The sequence below is a fragment of the Macrobrachium nipponense genome, chromosome 19, assembly GCF_015104395.2.
Source record: "Macrobrachium nipponense isolate FS-2020 chromosome 19, ASM1510439v2, whole genome shotgun sequence".
In the NCBI taxonomy this organism is placed as follows: Eukaryota; Metazoa; Arthropoda; class Malacostraca; order Decapoda; family Palaemonidae; genus Macrobrachium; species Macrobrachium nipponense.
The window spans coordinates 8663513-8681570 of record NC_061088.1 but is presented as its reverse complement, the minus strand read 5'-3'; the positions used below and the strand labels follow the sequence as shown (position 1 = coordinate 8681570).

General features: G+C 38.6%; 1 protein-coding gene across 1 annotated transcript; it reads right to left on the bottom strand.

Annotated features, from left to right (window-relative positions):
- Positions 1-15129: 15129 nt before the first annotated feature.
- LOC135219228 (proline-rich protein HaeIII subfamily 1-like) lies at positions 15130-16086 on the bottom strand. Its single transcript, XM_064255817.1, has one exon. It carries the CDS (start codon positions 16084-16086, stop codon positions 15130-15132), a length of 957 nt encoding a protein of 318 aa, XP_064111887.1.
- Positions 16087-18058: the final 1972 nt, after the last annotated feature.

The window sequence follows — 18058 nt, the reverse complement described above, 5'->3', positions numbered from 1 at the left end:
AGGATTTTTACGGGAAAATATTGTCGTCGCTATATCTCGGCACTGGATTTGGATTTACTTGCCATGTCATCCATTTTCGTCCAGCTGCCTTATACGGGAGTGATAGCAACTTGGCTTGTTAGGTGACAAGTAGGGAGGCTACCGCCAGGTAAGACGTATTATCGTTCCTGTTCCCTCGGACAATGAGTTGCCCTGTTGTAAACAGTACTGACCCTTTTGATAGCATTTTCGTGGATTGCTCACGACCCAGGATTCGACCCCTTTTTCTGGTAACTTCACTTGAGGTGAAATTATATACTTTTGGCAATCTTGATTATCTTTGTTAATATTATCACCACAACACACACTACACACACACCACACACACACACACACACACACACACACATATATATATATATATATATATATATATATATATATATATATATATATATATATAATTACATGTATATGTTCTCCTATTTGATACTGTGAGTTGGTATTTAGTGGAGTGAGTTCTTCCACATTGCTCAGCTTTGTGTTATAGGTAGGAGTATTAATGTTTTCCTTGTTTTCATCTTCTACTTCTTTCTATCTTATTATTATTAGGTTATTAGTAATTTTGCCCAGCCTTATTTTGGATCCAACTAGTTATGTATTAAGTATGTTTTCTCTCTTGAAATTTTCTCTTGATTAGGGCTTAGTGTATTATTTCTAAGTTAACTTGCGAGTTCCCGAGAACCAGATATTTTTTCTCCTATTTATTCTTGAGTGTTTCTGTTTCTGGTTTCCTTGACACTGAGGTACATTTACTGACTGCAATCCTTGTGAATATAAAGACCTAACCTGGGAGATTGTAACATAGGCCTATGTGACTAACATTAAGGATGAGAGAAAGAGAGAGAGAGAGAGAGAGAGAGGAAGCGAATGTTGCTACGTGACCCATGACGGAAAACCAACATTGCTGCTATTCTAGTCTTTCATTTCAAGGAACCTTAGAAGAAAGTATCTTTTTTCCACTTGTGGTAAAAATAGGTAGCCATACAATCATTCTTGCCGGGTTCAACATGAATTTATTTAATAGTTATCATCAACATTTTTTGAGAAGGTATATAAATATTATAGATGATTTGGTCACATCATCTTTACCATACGGGATATATCAATAAAAACACCACTATTATCAACAACCATCAGCGACATCATTGGTTTGGGGGAACATATTACAAAACTGCGAAGGTCTGGAAAGTCGTCTCACACTTGTGTCTGTAAGGCGAGCGAATTTGCTCCTGAAGTCTTAGTGAATGAAGAGTTATATCCTGACCCATGTGAAGATGAAGACCTTTTATAAATACTTCAAAAGGGCGATTATTTTGGTCATAAATAATTACATACTCAAACTAAAGGCTTTATTTCTTTTGATTTGTCATTATTCAATAAAGTATGCCATATATCAAACGCGATGGGTTTTCAGAATTTATTGGTTCAAGAAACTGAAGCTGTCAAGCAAGGCACTGGGCGCTTTCGACCATTCAGAGTTTCAAAACCCCCATTGATTTATTATTAAGAAATAATAGGGAGTTTGGACAAGACAGAAGAAAGAATGTGGCGATAGAGGTAAAGTAAAAGACTAAAATGCGGATGCAGCTTGTGGCCAAAGGGACGCTTCCGAAACCTTTAGTTCAGCCTTTTGTGTCTCCTGTGAGGTGCTCCAATGGACGACGTCTGTGATATCTGCAGAGCAGCACCGAACATTTATTCAGGTGTAAAACCAAACAAGTAAACAGATCATGACATGACTTTAGAGACCCTGAAATCCCCTAACAGAATACTGGGGGAATATCCAAGGCTAGCTCTGAAAATTAAGAATGTTGTTGACATGGAAAACGATGGATGTCAAAGCAATAGCATAAATCTGCCTCAGTTAAAAAAGAAAAGAAATGAAAGGGGGCGGGGTTAAAATTAGATTGGAAATAGTTTACAATATCTAGTTTAGAAACATATTTAATTTTCGGGGTTATTATTGCTGAAAAATGGTAATGACAAGAATTAAAATAAACATTTTGAATTGCTATAAGGTAAAGTAAAGTTAAATATGAGTAAAATTGTATACAACAAGGGAATACACCTTTGCACCATATGAGAATAGTGTAATGCGCCCGCAACTGTTTGCGGAGTAAGGGCTTAGGAACCAGGAACCAGGAATCGTGGTACTACAACACCCTTACTGGTAGATCTTCAAGATGTTTTAGCGGTTTTATCGGCGTCTTCATTTCCTTTGCTTTCATGATTATGTGAACCAGCAAATTCCCGTGTTTATACCAACTCTAAGTCAAGTAATTTGAGAGACGAAAACTCTATTTATTATTCTACTTGAGTATTATGGGGTCATTCGTTTTGAAGGGTTTCTTTAGTACTTCTCGTGTCACTGGAAGCTACATAGTTATGTGTCGGCTTATTTTATTATTCTTAAATACTGACCTCATTGTGCTCACTTCTACAGTGAAAACGGAATCTTTGATCGTTAATAATGAGAACTGATTTGCTTTATAACATATGGCAGCATACCCTACACCTGGCAGAGGAGATTCCTGGTCATTAGTACAAACCAAAGTGTGTGCATTTGAAATAGACAGTTACCAGCTCGAGCCTTGCTGGTAGTACACGGGGTAGGGAACTAGTACTAGCCACTGACTACCCTGCAGGGGGTTATGACTCTGCCACTTTCATACTTTCATTACTAAATCAGGGATGAATAAATGTAAGAAGATGATTCAAAATGGACAGTTTTATACATCTTCACTTCTCTCCTATAAGCACTTTCATGTTTCCTGGAAATTAAAGTTCGTCTCTTTGGGTACCTTCCTCATTACAGCCACCCAGGAGGTTCTAGGTGTCCCCTTCCTCCATATATCACCTTAAATTCTCTTGGATAAACCATGATTCTCCACCTCAGGTATCTAGGGTGACCATTTATATCAGATGTAAAGGGGGGACACCCGCATGAATTACAAGGACGTATATATATGCTATGTATAAGCAAAACCCTAACACACACACACACACACACACACACACATCACTCACTCACTCACACACACACACACACACACACACACACACACACACACATATATATATATATGTATATATCTATATAAATATATATATATATATAAATATATATATATATATTTTATATATATATATATATACATATATATATATGTGTTGTGTGTGTGTGTGTTGGTGTGTGTGTTTATGGTGCTTATACATAGCATATATATACGTCCTTGTAATTCATGCGGGTGTTCCCCCCTTTACATCTGATATAAATGGTCACCCTAGATACCTGAGGTGGAGAATCATGGTTTATCCAAGAGAATTTAAGGTGTATATATGGAGGAAGGGGACACCTAGAACCTCCTGGGTGGCTGTAATGAGGAAGGTACCCAAAGAGACGAACTTTAATTTCCAGGAAACATGAAAGTGCTTATAGGAGAGAAGTGAAGATGTATAAAACTGTCCATTTTGAATCATCTTCTTACATTTATTCATCCCTGATTTAGTAATGAAAGTATGAAAGTGGCAGAGTCATAACCCCCTGCAGGGTAGTCAGTGGCTAGTACTAGTTCCCTACCCCGTGTACTACCAGCAAGGCTCGAGCTGGTAACTGTCTATTTCAAATGCACAGACTTTGGTTTGTACTAATGACCAGGAATCTCCTCTGCCAGGTGTAGGGTATGCTGCCATATGTTATAAAGCAAATCAGTTCTCATTATTAACGATCAAAGATTCCGTTTTCACACACACACACACACACACACACACACACACACACACATATATATATATATATATATATATATATATATATATATATATATATATATATATATATATATATATATATATATATATATGTGTGTGTGTGTGTGTGTGTGTGTGTGTGTGTGTGTGTGTGTGTATTTGTATATATTTATATATATGTATATATATATGTGTGTATATAAATAAATAAATATATATATATATATATATATATATATATATATATATATATATATATATATATATAAAGGTTTTTTGCCACGAAGGAAAAAAATGAAAAAGCGAGATAGCCAAGTACTTTCGGTCCTGTTCGGACCCTTTACTGAGGCAAACTGATTTTACAAAGAACAACATAGTCAAAAGAAGGCTTAATATACATACTGACACTACCAGATTGGCCATAAGGGCGCTTTTTACTCTACAGAAAAGAGGAGTCGCCAGAGGCTAGCCACACCTTGAAGGATACCCGCAGTAAACAAGTGATTCTTCCAGAAAACAGTACATTTTGAAAAAAACACTGGAGCATATACAATTTAATATCATGAATTTTTACACAAATTTTCCCAACAAAAATTATTATTAATGAAAAGACGATAGAAAATATAAATATATATATATCGAGCAAGAGAAAGAGGGAGAGAGAATATCGAACCAGAGAGAGAGAGATAGAGAGAGCAGAGGAGGAGAAGAGAGAGAGCCGATAGAGAGAGAGAGAGAGAGAGAGAGAGAGAGAGAGAGAGAGAGAGAGAGAAAGAAATAATAACTATCTACATGTGGGACTAATTTATTAGTTGTTCATTTATTTTGAGGTCCTTCATAAACATCTTACAAATATATGGGTCCAAATGGTACATTCCCAGACTAAGATTTAGGTTGTTTTTATTAGTGATTTGTATAATTGCCGATTCCAGTAAATTTCTTGAAACATAATCATTAGATCTAGCAATTACCGAGGTATCACCCCAATTATTACAATGAGATTTTTCACTCAGATGGATAAACAGTGCATTTGAAGTCTTGGCTGTTCTAACTGAATACATATGTTGCTTAATCCGAACACATAAATTTTTACTTGACTGACCAACGTAAAACGAAGGGCAATCCTTACAAGGAATTTTGTAAATGATGTTTATTTGTTACGGGACTATTCTTAATTAGCATATCTTTAATGGTATTGTTATAAGAGAACACTACATTAACATTAAACGATTTAAATATTGATTTTATGGTTTCAAATCCACGAAAATAAGGTAAGCTAAGTACATTTTTAGGCATTTCTTTTTCATTAATAGCAACATTATAAAACTTTTTGTGGGCTTTTTGATAACATAAATCAATTAAATGAGGTGGGTAGCAGAGATCGTTTCCTATCTTTTTTATGTATTCTATTTCTTGGTCCAGATATTGTGGACTCGTGATACGCAAAGCGCGTAGGAACATAGAAGAAAAAATTGAAATTTTAATATTAAGATCGTGGCCAGAATAAAAATGTACATATGTTAAATTATTTGTGGGTTTTCTATAAATACTGAATTTGCATTGGAAAGATTCCCTATGTATTAATACATCTAGGAAAGGGATGACATTGTTATTTTCAATTTCAACAGTGAATTTTATGGATGGCACTAAATTATTCAATTTAGACAGTAAATCATTTCATCGATACCACCAGGTAAGACTACTAAGATATCATCGACATATCGGTACCATTTTAAGGGGATAAGTGTGATATTCGGGAGGTGTTGTCTCTCAAAAAATTCCATACATAAGTTTGAAAGGAGAGGTGATAAAGGGTTACCCATGGCCATACCAAATATTTGTTCGTAATATTCTCCATTAAAAATAAATCTGCAATCACAAATACATAACTTGATTAAGGAAATTATGTGACTAACGGGCATAGGCAATTCATGCAGTACAAGTTCATTACTTAAATATTCTAGCACAGAGTCAATAGGGACTTTTGTAAACAAAGAACATACATCAAAACTGACAAAAATATCGCTAGGGTTTAGTACAATGTTATTTAATTTTTCCACAAGATCAAGAGAATTCCGGATGTGTGAATTAGATACAGTTCCTAGTAGCGGGGATAACAGTTTAGTAAGATATTTAGATAGTTTATAAGCAATTGATCCTACAGTGCTAATTGGAAACACGCATTAAGGCAAGAAATATATGGAAAACTTCATAGAACTACAGACACTTTGATTAGAAAACTGGACAGAAAATTAAACAACCTTATCAACGACAGTGATTGGACCAATAATGCTAGAAGTGATTGTGTGGTGAATTTATCGAGCAAACAAATAAGTGATAATGCAGTGCGCGCATTAGGCTTTGGGTTGTCTTTCTTCATTTGTAACAAACCCTCAGCTTTATATAAGTTTGAAAAATACTGTGACCTACCACAAAATCATTTAGACATTATCAAAGGCATAACATATAGTACTACGCATGCCTACCATGAAAATAACTTCCCCGCTCGCTACAGAAAAAATTTAAAAGAATTGAAGAATGATAATAGCTTACACATTACCAAGGCTGATAAATCCAATAGTTTAGTGGTTCTTGACAAAACTGACTACATATCACGCATGCATACTTTACTAGAGGATGAAATAACTCACAAAAAACTCACAAAAAATCCGTTGGACCAAGTAATAAAAAACTTTTATATCAATATCAAACAAATTCTTAAAGATAAAAAAGAACTTTTGTGTAAGTTAACTGTAAAGTGTCCCTCATTACCTTATTTATATGGCCTAGTCAAAACTCATAAGGAATACAAACCTATGCGCCCAATTATTAGCACTGTAGGATCAATTGCTTATAAACTATCTAAATATCTTACTAAACTGTTATCCCTGCTACTAGGAACTGTATCTAATTCTCTTGATCTTGTGGAAAAATTAAGTAACATTGTACTAAACCCTAGCGATATTTTTGTCAGTTTTGATGTATGTTTACAAAAGTCCCTATTGACTCTGTGCTAGAATATTTAAGTAATGAACTTGTACTGCATGAATTGCTTATGTCCGTTAGTCACATAATTTCCTTAATCAAGTTATGTATTTGTGATTGCAGATTTATTTTTAATGGAGAATATTACGAACAAATATTTGGTATGGCCATGGGTAACCCTTTATCACCTCTCCTTTCAAACTTATATATGGAATTTTTTGAGAGACAACACCTCCCGAATATCACACTTATCCCCTTAAAATGGTACCGATATGTCGATGATATCTTAGTAGTCTTACCTGGTGGTATCGATGAAATGATTTACTGTCTAAATTGAATAATTTAGTGCCATTCATAAAATTCACTGTTGAAATTGAAAATAACAATGTCATCCCTTTCCTAGATGTATTAACACATAGAGAATCTTTCCAATGCAAATTCAGTATTTATAGAAAACCCACAAATAATTTAACATATGTACATTTTTATTCTGGCCACCATCTTAATATCAAAATTTCAATTTTTTCTTCTATGTTCCTACGTGCTTTGCGTATCACGAGTCTACAATATCTGGACCAAGAAATAGAATACATAAAAAAGATAGGAAACGATCTCTGCTACCCACCTCATTTAATTGATTTATGTTATCAAAAAGCTCACAAAAAGTTTTATAGTGTTGCTATTAATGAAAAAGAAATGCCTAAAAATGTACTTAGCTTACCTTATTTTCGTGGATTTGAAACCATAAAGTCAATATTTAAATCGTTTAATGTTAATGTAGTGTTCTCTTATAACAATACCATTAAAGATATGCTAATTAAGAATAGTCCCGTAACAAATAACAACATCATTTACAAAATTCCTTGTAAGGATTGCCCTTCGTTTTACGTTGGTCAGTCAAGTAAAAATTTATGTGTACGTATAAAGCAACATATGTATTCAGTTAGAACAGCCCAGACTTCAAATGCACTGTTTATCCATCTGAGTGAAAAATCTCATTGTATTAATTGGGGTGATACCTCGGTAATTGCTAGATCTAATGATTATGTTTCAAGAAATTTACTGGAATCGGCAATTATACAAATCACTAATAAAAACAACCTAAATCTTAGTCTGGGAATGTACCATTTGGACCCATATATTTGTAAGATGTTTATGAAGGACCTCAAAATAAATGAACAACTAATAAATTAGTCCCACATGTATATAGTTATTATTTCTTTCTCTCTCTCTCTCTCTCTCTCTCTCTCTCTCTCTATCTCTCTCTCTCTCTCTGGTTCGATATTCTCTCTCCCTCCTTCTCTTGCTCGATATATGTATATTTATATTTTCTTTCGTCTTTTCATTAATAATAATTTTTGTTGGGAAAATTTGTGTAAAAATTCATGATATTAAATTGTATATGCTCCAGTGTTTTTTTCAAAATGTACTGTTTTCTGGAAGAATCACTTGTTTACTGCGGGTATCCTTCAAGGTGTGGCTAGCCTCTGGCGGCTCCTCCTTTCTGTAGAGTGAAAATCGCCCTTATGGCCAATCTGGTAGTGTCAGTATGTATATTAAGCCTTCTTTTGACTATGTTGTTCTTTGTAAAATCAGTTTGCCCTAGTAAAGGGTCCGAACAGGACCGAAAGTACTTGGCTATCTCGCTTTTTCCTTTTTTTCCTTCGTGGCAAAAACCTTTATACATAGCATCACGTTTTATATACTCCGTGATCAAGTTATTCATATATATATATTATATATATATATATATAGATAGTAGATATATATATATATATATATATACACACAAGCACAAACCATTATTATATATATATACAAACACACACACCCATTATAGATATATATCTATATATATATATATATAGATATATGTATATATATATATATATCTATATATATATATATATATTATATATATATATATATATTATCTATATATATATAAACATCTGAATAAATGAAAGAGTATGATTCAGTCAGCATTTATTCAGAGCAAGTGTTACTTTCAATAGTAAAATATATGCTTTGATAGCATAAAAAGGAAACTTATAGGCATAATTCTATGAATAGTAAAAAAAACACACACACACACAATTAGTCATTTATTACAATTTGGGTATTCAATGTTGGACACATGACGGGTAAACTCCGTAATGCCCTGGGGACATTAGTACTGCGTCCCCCGAAGGTAGTGATTTTTGGGGGGACAGAGATTCGAAATGAGGGACTCTCCCCCGCAAAGGGCACGTCTGGTCACCCTATCTATACCCTACTCATTTTCCCCTCAGGGGAGGGAGCAGGCTCCCGATCAAGTTCAGCTTTCTTTCCCAAGTGGGTCTCTTGGAATGAATTAGCTGCTTCAACACCTCCAACATGGCTAAAAATCACTACAGTCAAGTAACTATCACGTACTTAAAACTCACGGGAAAATCACCATGGCCGTACGAGATCCATTTTCAATTATTCCACTTGTCAGACACGAGCCAATAGCTGCAAGAGGAGCTTCTGATGCCTACGTACATCATAATAAATTGTTCAAAATTCATAACATGGCCAGTTGTGATTGTCAGTTTATTATATTGATTTTTACGCAGACACTGGTTTTACTGGAAAACCTCCCAGGAAGGAGGAAAGTTGACATATAAATGACAAAATTCACCTTACGAGATACGAGATTATCAGCATTGTCCAGAAGTGAATATGTTTAGATAAAGCACAGAATGAATAAATCAACTCATTTTCTTAACAAAAAGTGCAAATGAGCAATTCCGCAATTGTATTATTATCATTCTGGGTCATACCTTAAAGAAGACAAACCCTCCCCATCCTCAGAGAATAGTCAGAACCTTGCTAGTGATTGAGAAGATCTTGTACGAGTACAAATAGTTCTCCAAAGAGCAAGAAAGAGCCCGTGGCAACAAAGGCAAAATTAACGAAACCATCATTGTCAGAAAGTGAGGCTAAGACACTGCCTGCAATATGACATTCTTCTGTTGTTATAAAGGTTGTAAACCCTGGAATTGTTTTCTTGATTTATGACATCATGGAAACGCCAGATTATCCTTAATATTATAATTGATTTAATTCGTTTTGGCTTTCTTATCTCTCATTTAAATGAAACGACACTTTTGAGTGTTATTCAGATTTTTTATCTTATAATACCTATAATATTAGTAAGAGACATTCATCTTGGAAAATCCTATATTGGAAGGAGGAGATGATATTATTAATAAGATTTACATTAGCAATACCTCAGGATCCAGTTTTACCCCGTTTAACCTTAAGATCAAAATACAGTAATGGACGCTAATGTAGCCATACACTCTAAGATATGGCAATCTATTAGGACCCTAAGAAGTCTTCTTGAGGCTCTGATATATTTTCTTAGATCACATCTAGGACAAGTATATAAATAGACAATACTAGATGCCATAAGAGGGTTTAAATTGTCTTTATATTTAAAAATAGATCCAATTGTCAATGGGTTTGTTGGGATCAGCTGACATTTTATGGCCGGACAGTACGTTCTAATAATCTGTTGCATTTTGGCATAGAATTTCGAATTGATTAAAAATGGAACACTGGCATAGGTACAGTCTGAATAGCATTGCTAGGTAAGAGCTTCATATTCATAAATTTGTGAAGGTATTTATATAATAAACAACTGGGATAACAGTTTTCAGTAAAATATTTCTTTAAGAAGGTGACCTCATTGTGAAATTTAGACCATCCAGACGAAAGGGAAAAAGCCCTGTGGAAAAGAGTAAGAAGAGAGTTTATTTCAAAATTGAAATTACAGAAACTATAGGAAATTTGTACCCAAACCTGTGAACGTCTTCTTTCTGAAAATCGACGTGTAAAATCCTGAATTATTACGAGACACTTCTATATCCAAAAAAGCAAGTTTGTTATCTTTCTCGTAATCAATTGTGAATTTTATATTCGGGTGGGCCACATTAGCATAGTGTAAAAATAAGTCGGCTCTATATTTATCTTTAAATAAGATAAAAGTGTTGTCGACATAACGACAGTAAAATAACGGGTGATAAGCCAGAGGGCAGTTGTCCAGCAACCGCTCCTCTAACTCACACATAGAAATATTAGCCAGCACCGGGCCAAGGGGACTTCCCATTGCCATGCCGTCAGCCTGCACATAAGCTTTACCATTAAAAATAAAGGCAGTGTCCTGCACCGCTAAGGTTAAAAGTTTCTTGAAATTGTCGTAATTAAAACCGTGAAATAGTGTTGTCATTATCAGTAAAATTCTTAATTAAAATTATCTGTATAGTTTCTTCCACAAGAAATATTTGTGAATAAAGCTTCGACATCGAGACTTACCATAAACAGGTCTGAGTCCTGACATAAAATCTTTTCTTTAAACTCAGTGTTTTAGTCACTCGTCTTCCTTCCTCTACTGGAAATGGTACTTGACTTTAGTTGGTGTACTTTTAATTTGTGTGTTTTTTAGATAAGTAATTATTTTAATTTTATTTGATCATTGTAATTTTCAGCTTGAAAATGGGGCTGATCCCTGAAACGTTGCTTTGAATAAACGCCCATATGAAACAGATGTCTCCATTTAACCCTCACCGCGATGTATCCCGTCTGAGGCTTGTCCTTCGTTTGATGTGTTGAGCTGTCCTGCTGCCTGCTCCTACTTTGGCGCCTCATAGGACATCAGTCTCCTTCATATTGGCCTTCCTTTTCCTTAACACTGTCTTGGCTGTCCTGTTCCTGGTCCGAGCAAGGTCCGAAAGTGCACCCAGTTTCCAGTCTCTCATCCGAACACGTTATTCTCCGGAGCTACTTGGCTCCTGCCGAAATGTGGAAAAGACCGCACTGTCTTCTCCTGTATTAGTTCTGGAGAAGATTCAGCAATTCAGCCAGAAGTATTTCCCCTAAAGAAGCAACTGTCCCACCAACAGTTGCTTCCCCAAGGAAACACCTTTGGCCATTCAACTGTTGCCCAAGGGCTGTGCACTATCTTCTCCTGTATTAGTTATTAAGAAGATTCAGCAGTTCAGCTAGAAGTATTTACCCAAAAGAAGCAACTGTCCCACCAAAAGTTGCTTCCTCAGGGAAACCCCTTTGGCCTTTCAACTGTTGCCCAAGGTCTGTGCACTATCTTCTCCTGTATTAGTTTAGTTCTGGAGAAGATTCAGCAGTTCAGCCAGAAGTATTTCCCCAAAAGAAGCAACTGTCCCACCAACAGTTGCTTCCCCAGTGAAACACCTTTGGCCATTCAACTGTTGCCCAAGGTCTGTGCAGGTGTTCAGCCAGAAGTATTTCCCCAAAAGAAGCAACTGTCCCACCAACAGTTGCTTCCTCAGGGAAACACCTTTGGCCATTCAACTGTTGCCCAAGGTCTCTGCACTATCTTCGTCCTGTATTAGTTCTGGAGAATTATTCAACAGTTCAGTTAGAAGTATTTGTTCCCCAAAAGAAGCACTGTCCCACCAACAGTTGCTTTCCCAGGGAAACACCTTTGGCCATTCAACTGTTGCCCAAGGGCTGTGCACCATCTTCTCTTGTATTAGTTCTGGAGAAGATTCAACAGTTCAGCCGGAAGTATTTCCCCAAAAGAAGCAACTGTCCCACCAACAGTTGCTTCCCCAAGGAAACACCTTTGGCCATTCAACTGTTGCCCAAGGGCTGTGCACTATCTTCTCTTTTATTAGTTCTGGAGAAGATTCAGCAGTTCAGCCAGAAGTATTTCCCCAAAAGAAGCAACTGTCCCACCAACAGTTGCTTCCCCAAGGAAACACCTTTGCCATTCAACGGTTTGCCCAAGGGCTGTGCACTATCTTCTTTTTTATTAGTTTGGAGAAAGATTCAGTACAGGTTCAGCAACAGTAGTATTTTTTCCCCAAAGAAGCAAACTGTCCACCAGACAGTTGCTTCCCCTAAGGGAAAGAAACCACCTTTGGTCCATTCACTGTTGCCCAAGGTTTCCCTGTGGAAAACTATCTTTTCTCTTTATAGTTTCTGGAAGAAGATTCAAGCAGTATCATGACCAGTAGTATGTTCCCAAAGAAGCAACTGTCCCACCACCAGGTTGCTTCCCCAGGGAAACCACCTTTGGGCCATTCAACGTTCCCAAGGGCTGTGCACTATCTACGCCTGTATTAGTTTCTGGAGAAGTATTCAGCAGTTCATCCGAGTAGTATATCCCCAAATAGAAAGCAACTGTCCCAGCCAACAGTTGCTTTCCTCCCTTTCCTCCCCACGGGAAACACCCTTTGGCCATTCAACTGTTCCCAAGGGCTTGTGTCTATCTTCTCTTACCTCCTTAGTATTTAGTTCTGGTGAAAGATTCCAGCAGTTTCAGCCAGTAAGTATTTCCGCCAAAAGAAGCAACTTGTCCCGCACCGAAGCAGTTGCTTCCCCCGCCAGGGAAACACCATTTGGCCGATTCCAACTGTTTTGCCCAAAGGGTGCTGTTGGCACTATCTACTGTCCTGTATTAGTTCTGGAGAAGATTCATCAGTTTCAGCCAGTAGTGTTTCCCAAAACAGAAGCTAACTTCCGTCCCCACCAACAGTTTTGCTTCCCCAGGGAAACACCTTTGGGCCATTCAAGCTGTTTTTGCCCAAGGGCTTGTTGGCACTATCTTCCTTTCTTGTATTAGTTTCATGGAGGAAAGCTTCCAGCAGTTCAGCCAGTAGTTATTTCCCAAAAGAACGCCAAACTGCTCCCACCACCAACAGTTGTTCCTTCAGGGAACACTTTGGGCCAAAAATTCAACCTTTGGTTGCCCCAAGTTCTCTGCCACTTTGCCCTTCTTTTTAATTAGGGTTCTGGAGAAGATTCAGGGACAGTTCAGCCAGAAGTATTTCACCAAAAGAAGACAACTGTCCCACCCAACAGTTGCCTTCCCCAGGGAAACACCTTTGGCCAATTCAACTGCTTGCCAAAGGGCTGTGCCGACTATCTTCTCTTGAATTAGTATTGCGAAAAGAAGATTCAGAGTTCAGCCAGCTAGTATTTCCCAAAAAAGAAGCAACTGCTCCCACCAACAGTTGCTTCCCCAGGGAAAAGGAAAACACCTTTGGCCATTCAACTGTTGCCCAAGGGCTGGTGCACTATTCTACTCCTGTACTTAGTTCTGGAAGAAGATTCAGGCAGCTTCATGCCAAGTCGTATATTTCCCCAAAAGAAGCAACTGTCCCACCAACAGGTTGCCTTATCCCCAGGGAAACCACCTTTGGCCAATTCAACTGGTTGCCCAAGGGACTTGTGGCACTATCTTACTTTCCTGTATTAGTTCTGGAGAAGATTTCAGCGAATTTCAGCCAGTAAGTATTTCCCAAAAACAAGAAGCAAACTGTCCCACCCAACAGTTGCTTCCCCAGGGAAACACCTTTGGTTGGACCATTCAAACTGTTGCCCCAAGGGCTGTGGACTATCTTCTCTTGTATTAGTTTGGAGAAGATTCAGCAGTTCAGCAGTAGTATTTCACAAAAGAAAGCAATCCTGTCCCAACCAACAGGGGCTTATCCCCAGCGGAAAACACCTTTGGCCATTCAACTGGTTGCGCCCAAGGGCTGTGGAACTATCTTCTCTTGTATTAGTCTGACGAGAAGATTCAGCAGTTCAGCCAGTAGTAGTATTTCCCAAAAGAAGCAAACCTGTCCCACCAACAGTTGCTTCCCCAGGGGAAAACACCTTTGGGCCAAAATTAAACTGTTGGCCCAAGGGCCTTTGGCCACTTATCTTCTCGTGTAATTAGTTCTGGAGAAGGATTCAGCCAAGGGTTCAGCCAGTAGTATTTCCCAAAAGAAGCAACTGTCCCACCAACAGTTGCTTCCCCAGGGACAACCACCTTGGCCATTAACTGTTGCCCACAAGGGCCTTTGGACTATCTAGTTCCTGGATATTAGTTAAATGGAGAAGATTCAGCAAAGTTCAGACCCAGTAGTATTACCCAAAAGAAAGCAACTGCTCCCACCAAACAGTTGCTTCCCCAGGGGCGAAAACAACCTTTGGCCATTCAATGTTGCCCAAGGGCTGTGCACCTATATTCTCTTTGTACTAGTTCTGGAGACCAGATTCAGCATTTCCCAGCCAGAAAGTATTTTCCCCAAAAGAAGCAAACTGTCCCACAAACAGTTGCTTCCCCACCAAGGGAAAAAACCTTTGGCCATTCAACTGTTGCCCAAGGGCTGTGCACCTATCCTACTCTGTATTAGTTCTGGAGAAGATTCAGCAGTTCAGCCAGTAGTATTTCCCAAATTTAAGCAAAAGAAGCAACCTGTCCACAACAGTTGCTTCCCCAGGAAACACCTTTGGCATTCAACTGTTGCCCAAGGGCTGTGCACTATCTTCTCTTGTATTAGTTCTGGAGAAGATTCAGCAGTTCAGCCAGTAGTATTTCCCAAAAGAAGCAACTGTCCCACCAACAGTTGCTTCCCCAGGGAAACACCTTTGGCCATTCAACTGTTGCCCAAGGGCTGTGCACTGTCTTCTCCAGTAGTAATTTTGCACCCCAGGTGGAGGCCTTCCTTGGCTCTGCATGGTCCGCACCCCAGGTGGAGGCCTTCCTTGGCTCTGCATGGTCCGCACCCCAGGTGGAGGCCTTCCTTGCCTCTGCATGGTCTGCACCCCAGGTGGAGGCTGCCCTGGATTTCGCGTTGGCCGCGCCCCAGGCGGAGGCGGTGCTGCGTTTTGCGCTTGGCGCGGCCTAGGTGGAGGCGGTGCTGGATATTGCGCTGGGCGCGCCGCAGGCGGAGGCGGTGCTTGGTTTCTTCCAGTCCACGCCCCAGGTGGAGGCTGTGGTGGCCTTCGAGGAGGTTGTGGTCCAGTTGGAGGCTGCCCTGGGTTTTGCGGTCTTGGAGGTTGATTCCGAGGTGGCCCTCTATATGGAGGACCCTGACCTGGCATGAACTCGGGTTCCGGCCACCATCCTTGTGGTCCTGGTGCAGGAAATTGATTCGGATATCCAAATTGATCGTTCCATCCATATCCGTAATCGTTATATGGTTGATATGGGTCATACGGCCCTGGTTGACCCATATAATCTCCAGCGGGATTGTATAGGTTATTTGCTCCAGCCTGTGCTTCTGCAGCCTCTTGTGCCTTGCGTCTTTGTTCCATTCTCTTGTTTAGGACCTTAGTACATATAAATCGTATGATTTTTTCTTGCCATACGAAAGGATTCAGCATCCCACCCACGGTAAACATACTAAATTTTAACATGTTATCTATATTTTCTAGTCCGTCTTCTGCTTCTCTTAAATCCTCCTGCAATCTTCTATTTTCTACTTTGAGTGCATTAATCTGTCTCCTGTATGAAGTATTCTCCTTCATGAGTGCATCCAGCCTCTTCTCGTAACTGTCCTCGTTATTTACTTCGCTGTCCTGGGTTTTGTTATCGTTGGTTATGTTCCTTTTAAAGAGTCTTCCATAGAGAGATACCACAATAGCTGCTAATAAAGCAAATACATTCGGGCTGAAAGCCAGAATTCCGTTATTAAAATATTTTATTAATGGTTGAATCATTTTTATTAATGGTTAAACATTCAGCTTCACTTGCTTTGAGCTTAGTTTTAAAAACTGTTGGTGCTCAGATTCCGCGGGTCTCCAGTGTTCTTCATTATTCATCTAGTCTCCTGAATCCTGTGGAATCCACAATAGCATTGTGAAGCATTCTGGCTTCCGTGAAGAGTTTCAACTCCGTCCGATATCTTCCTTCGCTCCTTCGAAGCTGTTTTCTTCAACGAGAATGCTCCTCCGTCGTCTGATAATACTAGGCGGCAAATCCATCTCTTTCTCACCGTTAACCCTACATTGCTTGATGCACCTTCTCCCCTGCCTTCTATCAAAAGCATCCCTCTCCTGCGCCACTTGGTATTTCGATAATGTAGGAAAAGCTTGTAGACGTCGACAAGGTACGGCCTATAGTTCAAGAAGAATTCTTTCTGGCCGTCATTTTGGCTCGACGATTCCAGAAATAAAAGTGTTCTTCATTATTCTTCTAGTCTTCTGAATCCCGGGGAATCCATAATAGCACTGTGAAGCATTCTGGCTTCCGTGAAGAGCTTCAACTCCGTCCGATTTCCTCCTTCGTTCCTTCGAAGCGGTCATGTTTTCTTCAAGGAGAATGCTCCTCCGTCGTCTGAGAATAGTAAGCGGCGAATCCATCCCTTTCTAATCGTTATCCCTACATTGCTTGATGCGCCTTCTCCCCTGCCTTCTAGAATCAAAAGCATCCCTCTCCTGCGCCACTCTCCGGCCGTCATTTTGGCTTGCCGATTCCAGGAATAAACGTGTTCTTCATTATTCTTCTAGTCTCCTGCCACGGGGAATCCACAGTAGCACAGTAAAACATTCTGGCTTCCGTGAAGAGCTTCAACTCCGTCCGATTTCCTCCTTCGCTCCTTCGAAGCGGTCATGTTTTCTTCAAGGAGAATGCTCCTCCGTCGTCTGAGAATAGTAGGCGGCGAATCCATCCCTTTCTAATCGTTATTCCTACATTGCTTGATGCTCCTTCTCCCCTGCCTTCTAGAATCAAACTCATCCCTCTCCTGAGCCACTCTCTGGCCGCCATTTTGGCTTGCCGATTCCAGTAGAGCGGAATAATCCTCCATTCGAAGAGAGGAAAAAATATCACAAAGATCCTCAGCAGCTTCCTGAAGTAGATTCCAAGCCAGGACCGATAGTTTTTATCTTCGTCAGTTAATCTGAATACTTCATTTTTTCAGTTTCTGAAAGCTATTTTTTTTTTTATTGATCACGATATCTTCAGTTTTGCTGGAGATTCCTGAAAAGGTTTCGTTTGCGTTTAGAATCTATTTGAGAGAGTTTTATTTATTATGCTTAACTTAGGATCTAATTGTAACATTGGAAAGGTTTCGTTTGTCCTTGAAACTTGACGAAAGATGTACATTGGACCTATTTATTTAATTATGGCTTTTGATTTGTCCGGCTTATATGATGCTAAGAGATCATTTCATCCCTGTCTCAATATTTAAGTCAAATACATTATTAATCAGTACGAAATGCCTTACCTAGTGATAATCTGTATCTCGAAATGAATTCATAAAACTAGCTTTAAGACTATTTTTTCCATTTAAATATCACTTAAGGCGAACCCTAAATATACCGAATTGTACCCCAATTATACTGAATTCTGTTAGAACTAAGCTCAGAAGTTTGAAATAAGTGACTTCTGTTTTATTATCTCCCGGGATCGTTGTTGATTCTACAGTAACCATTGGCTTGTTAATTTGCCGTTTTTATTCATTACTTTCTCAGTCATTCATCTTTTCCAGGTGCTGCC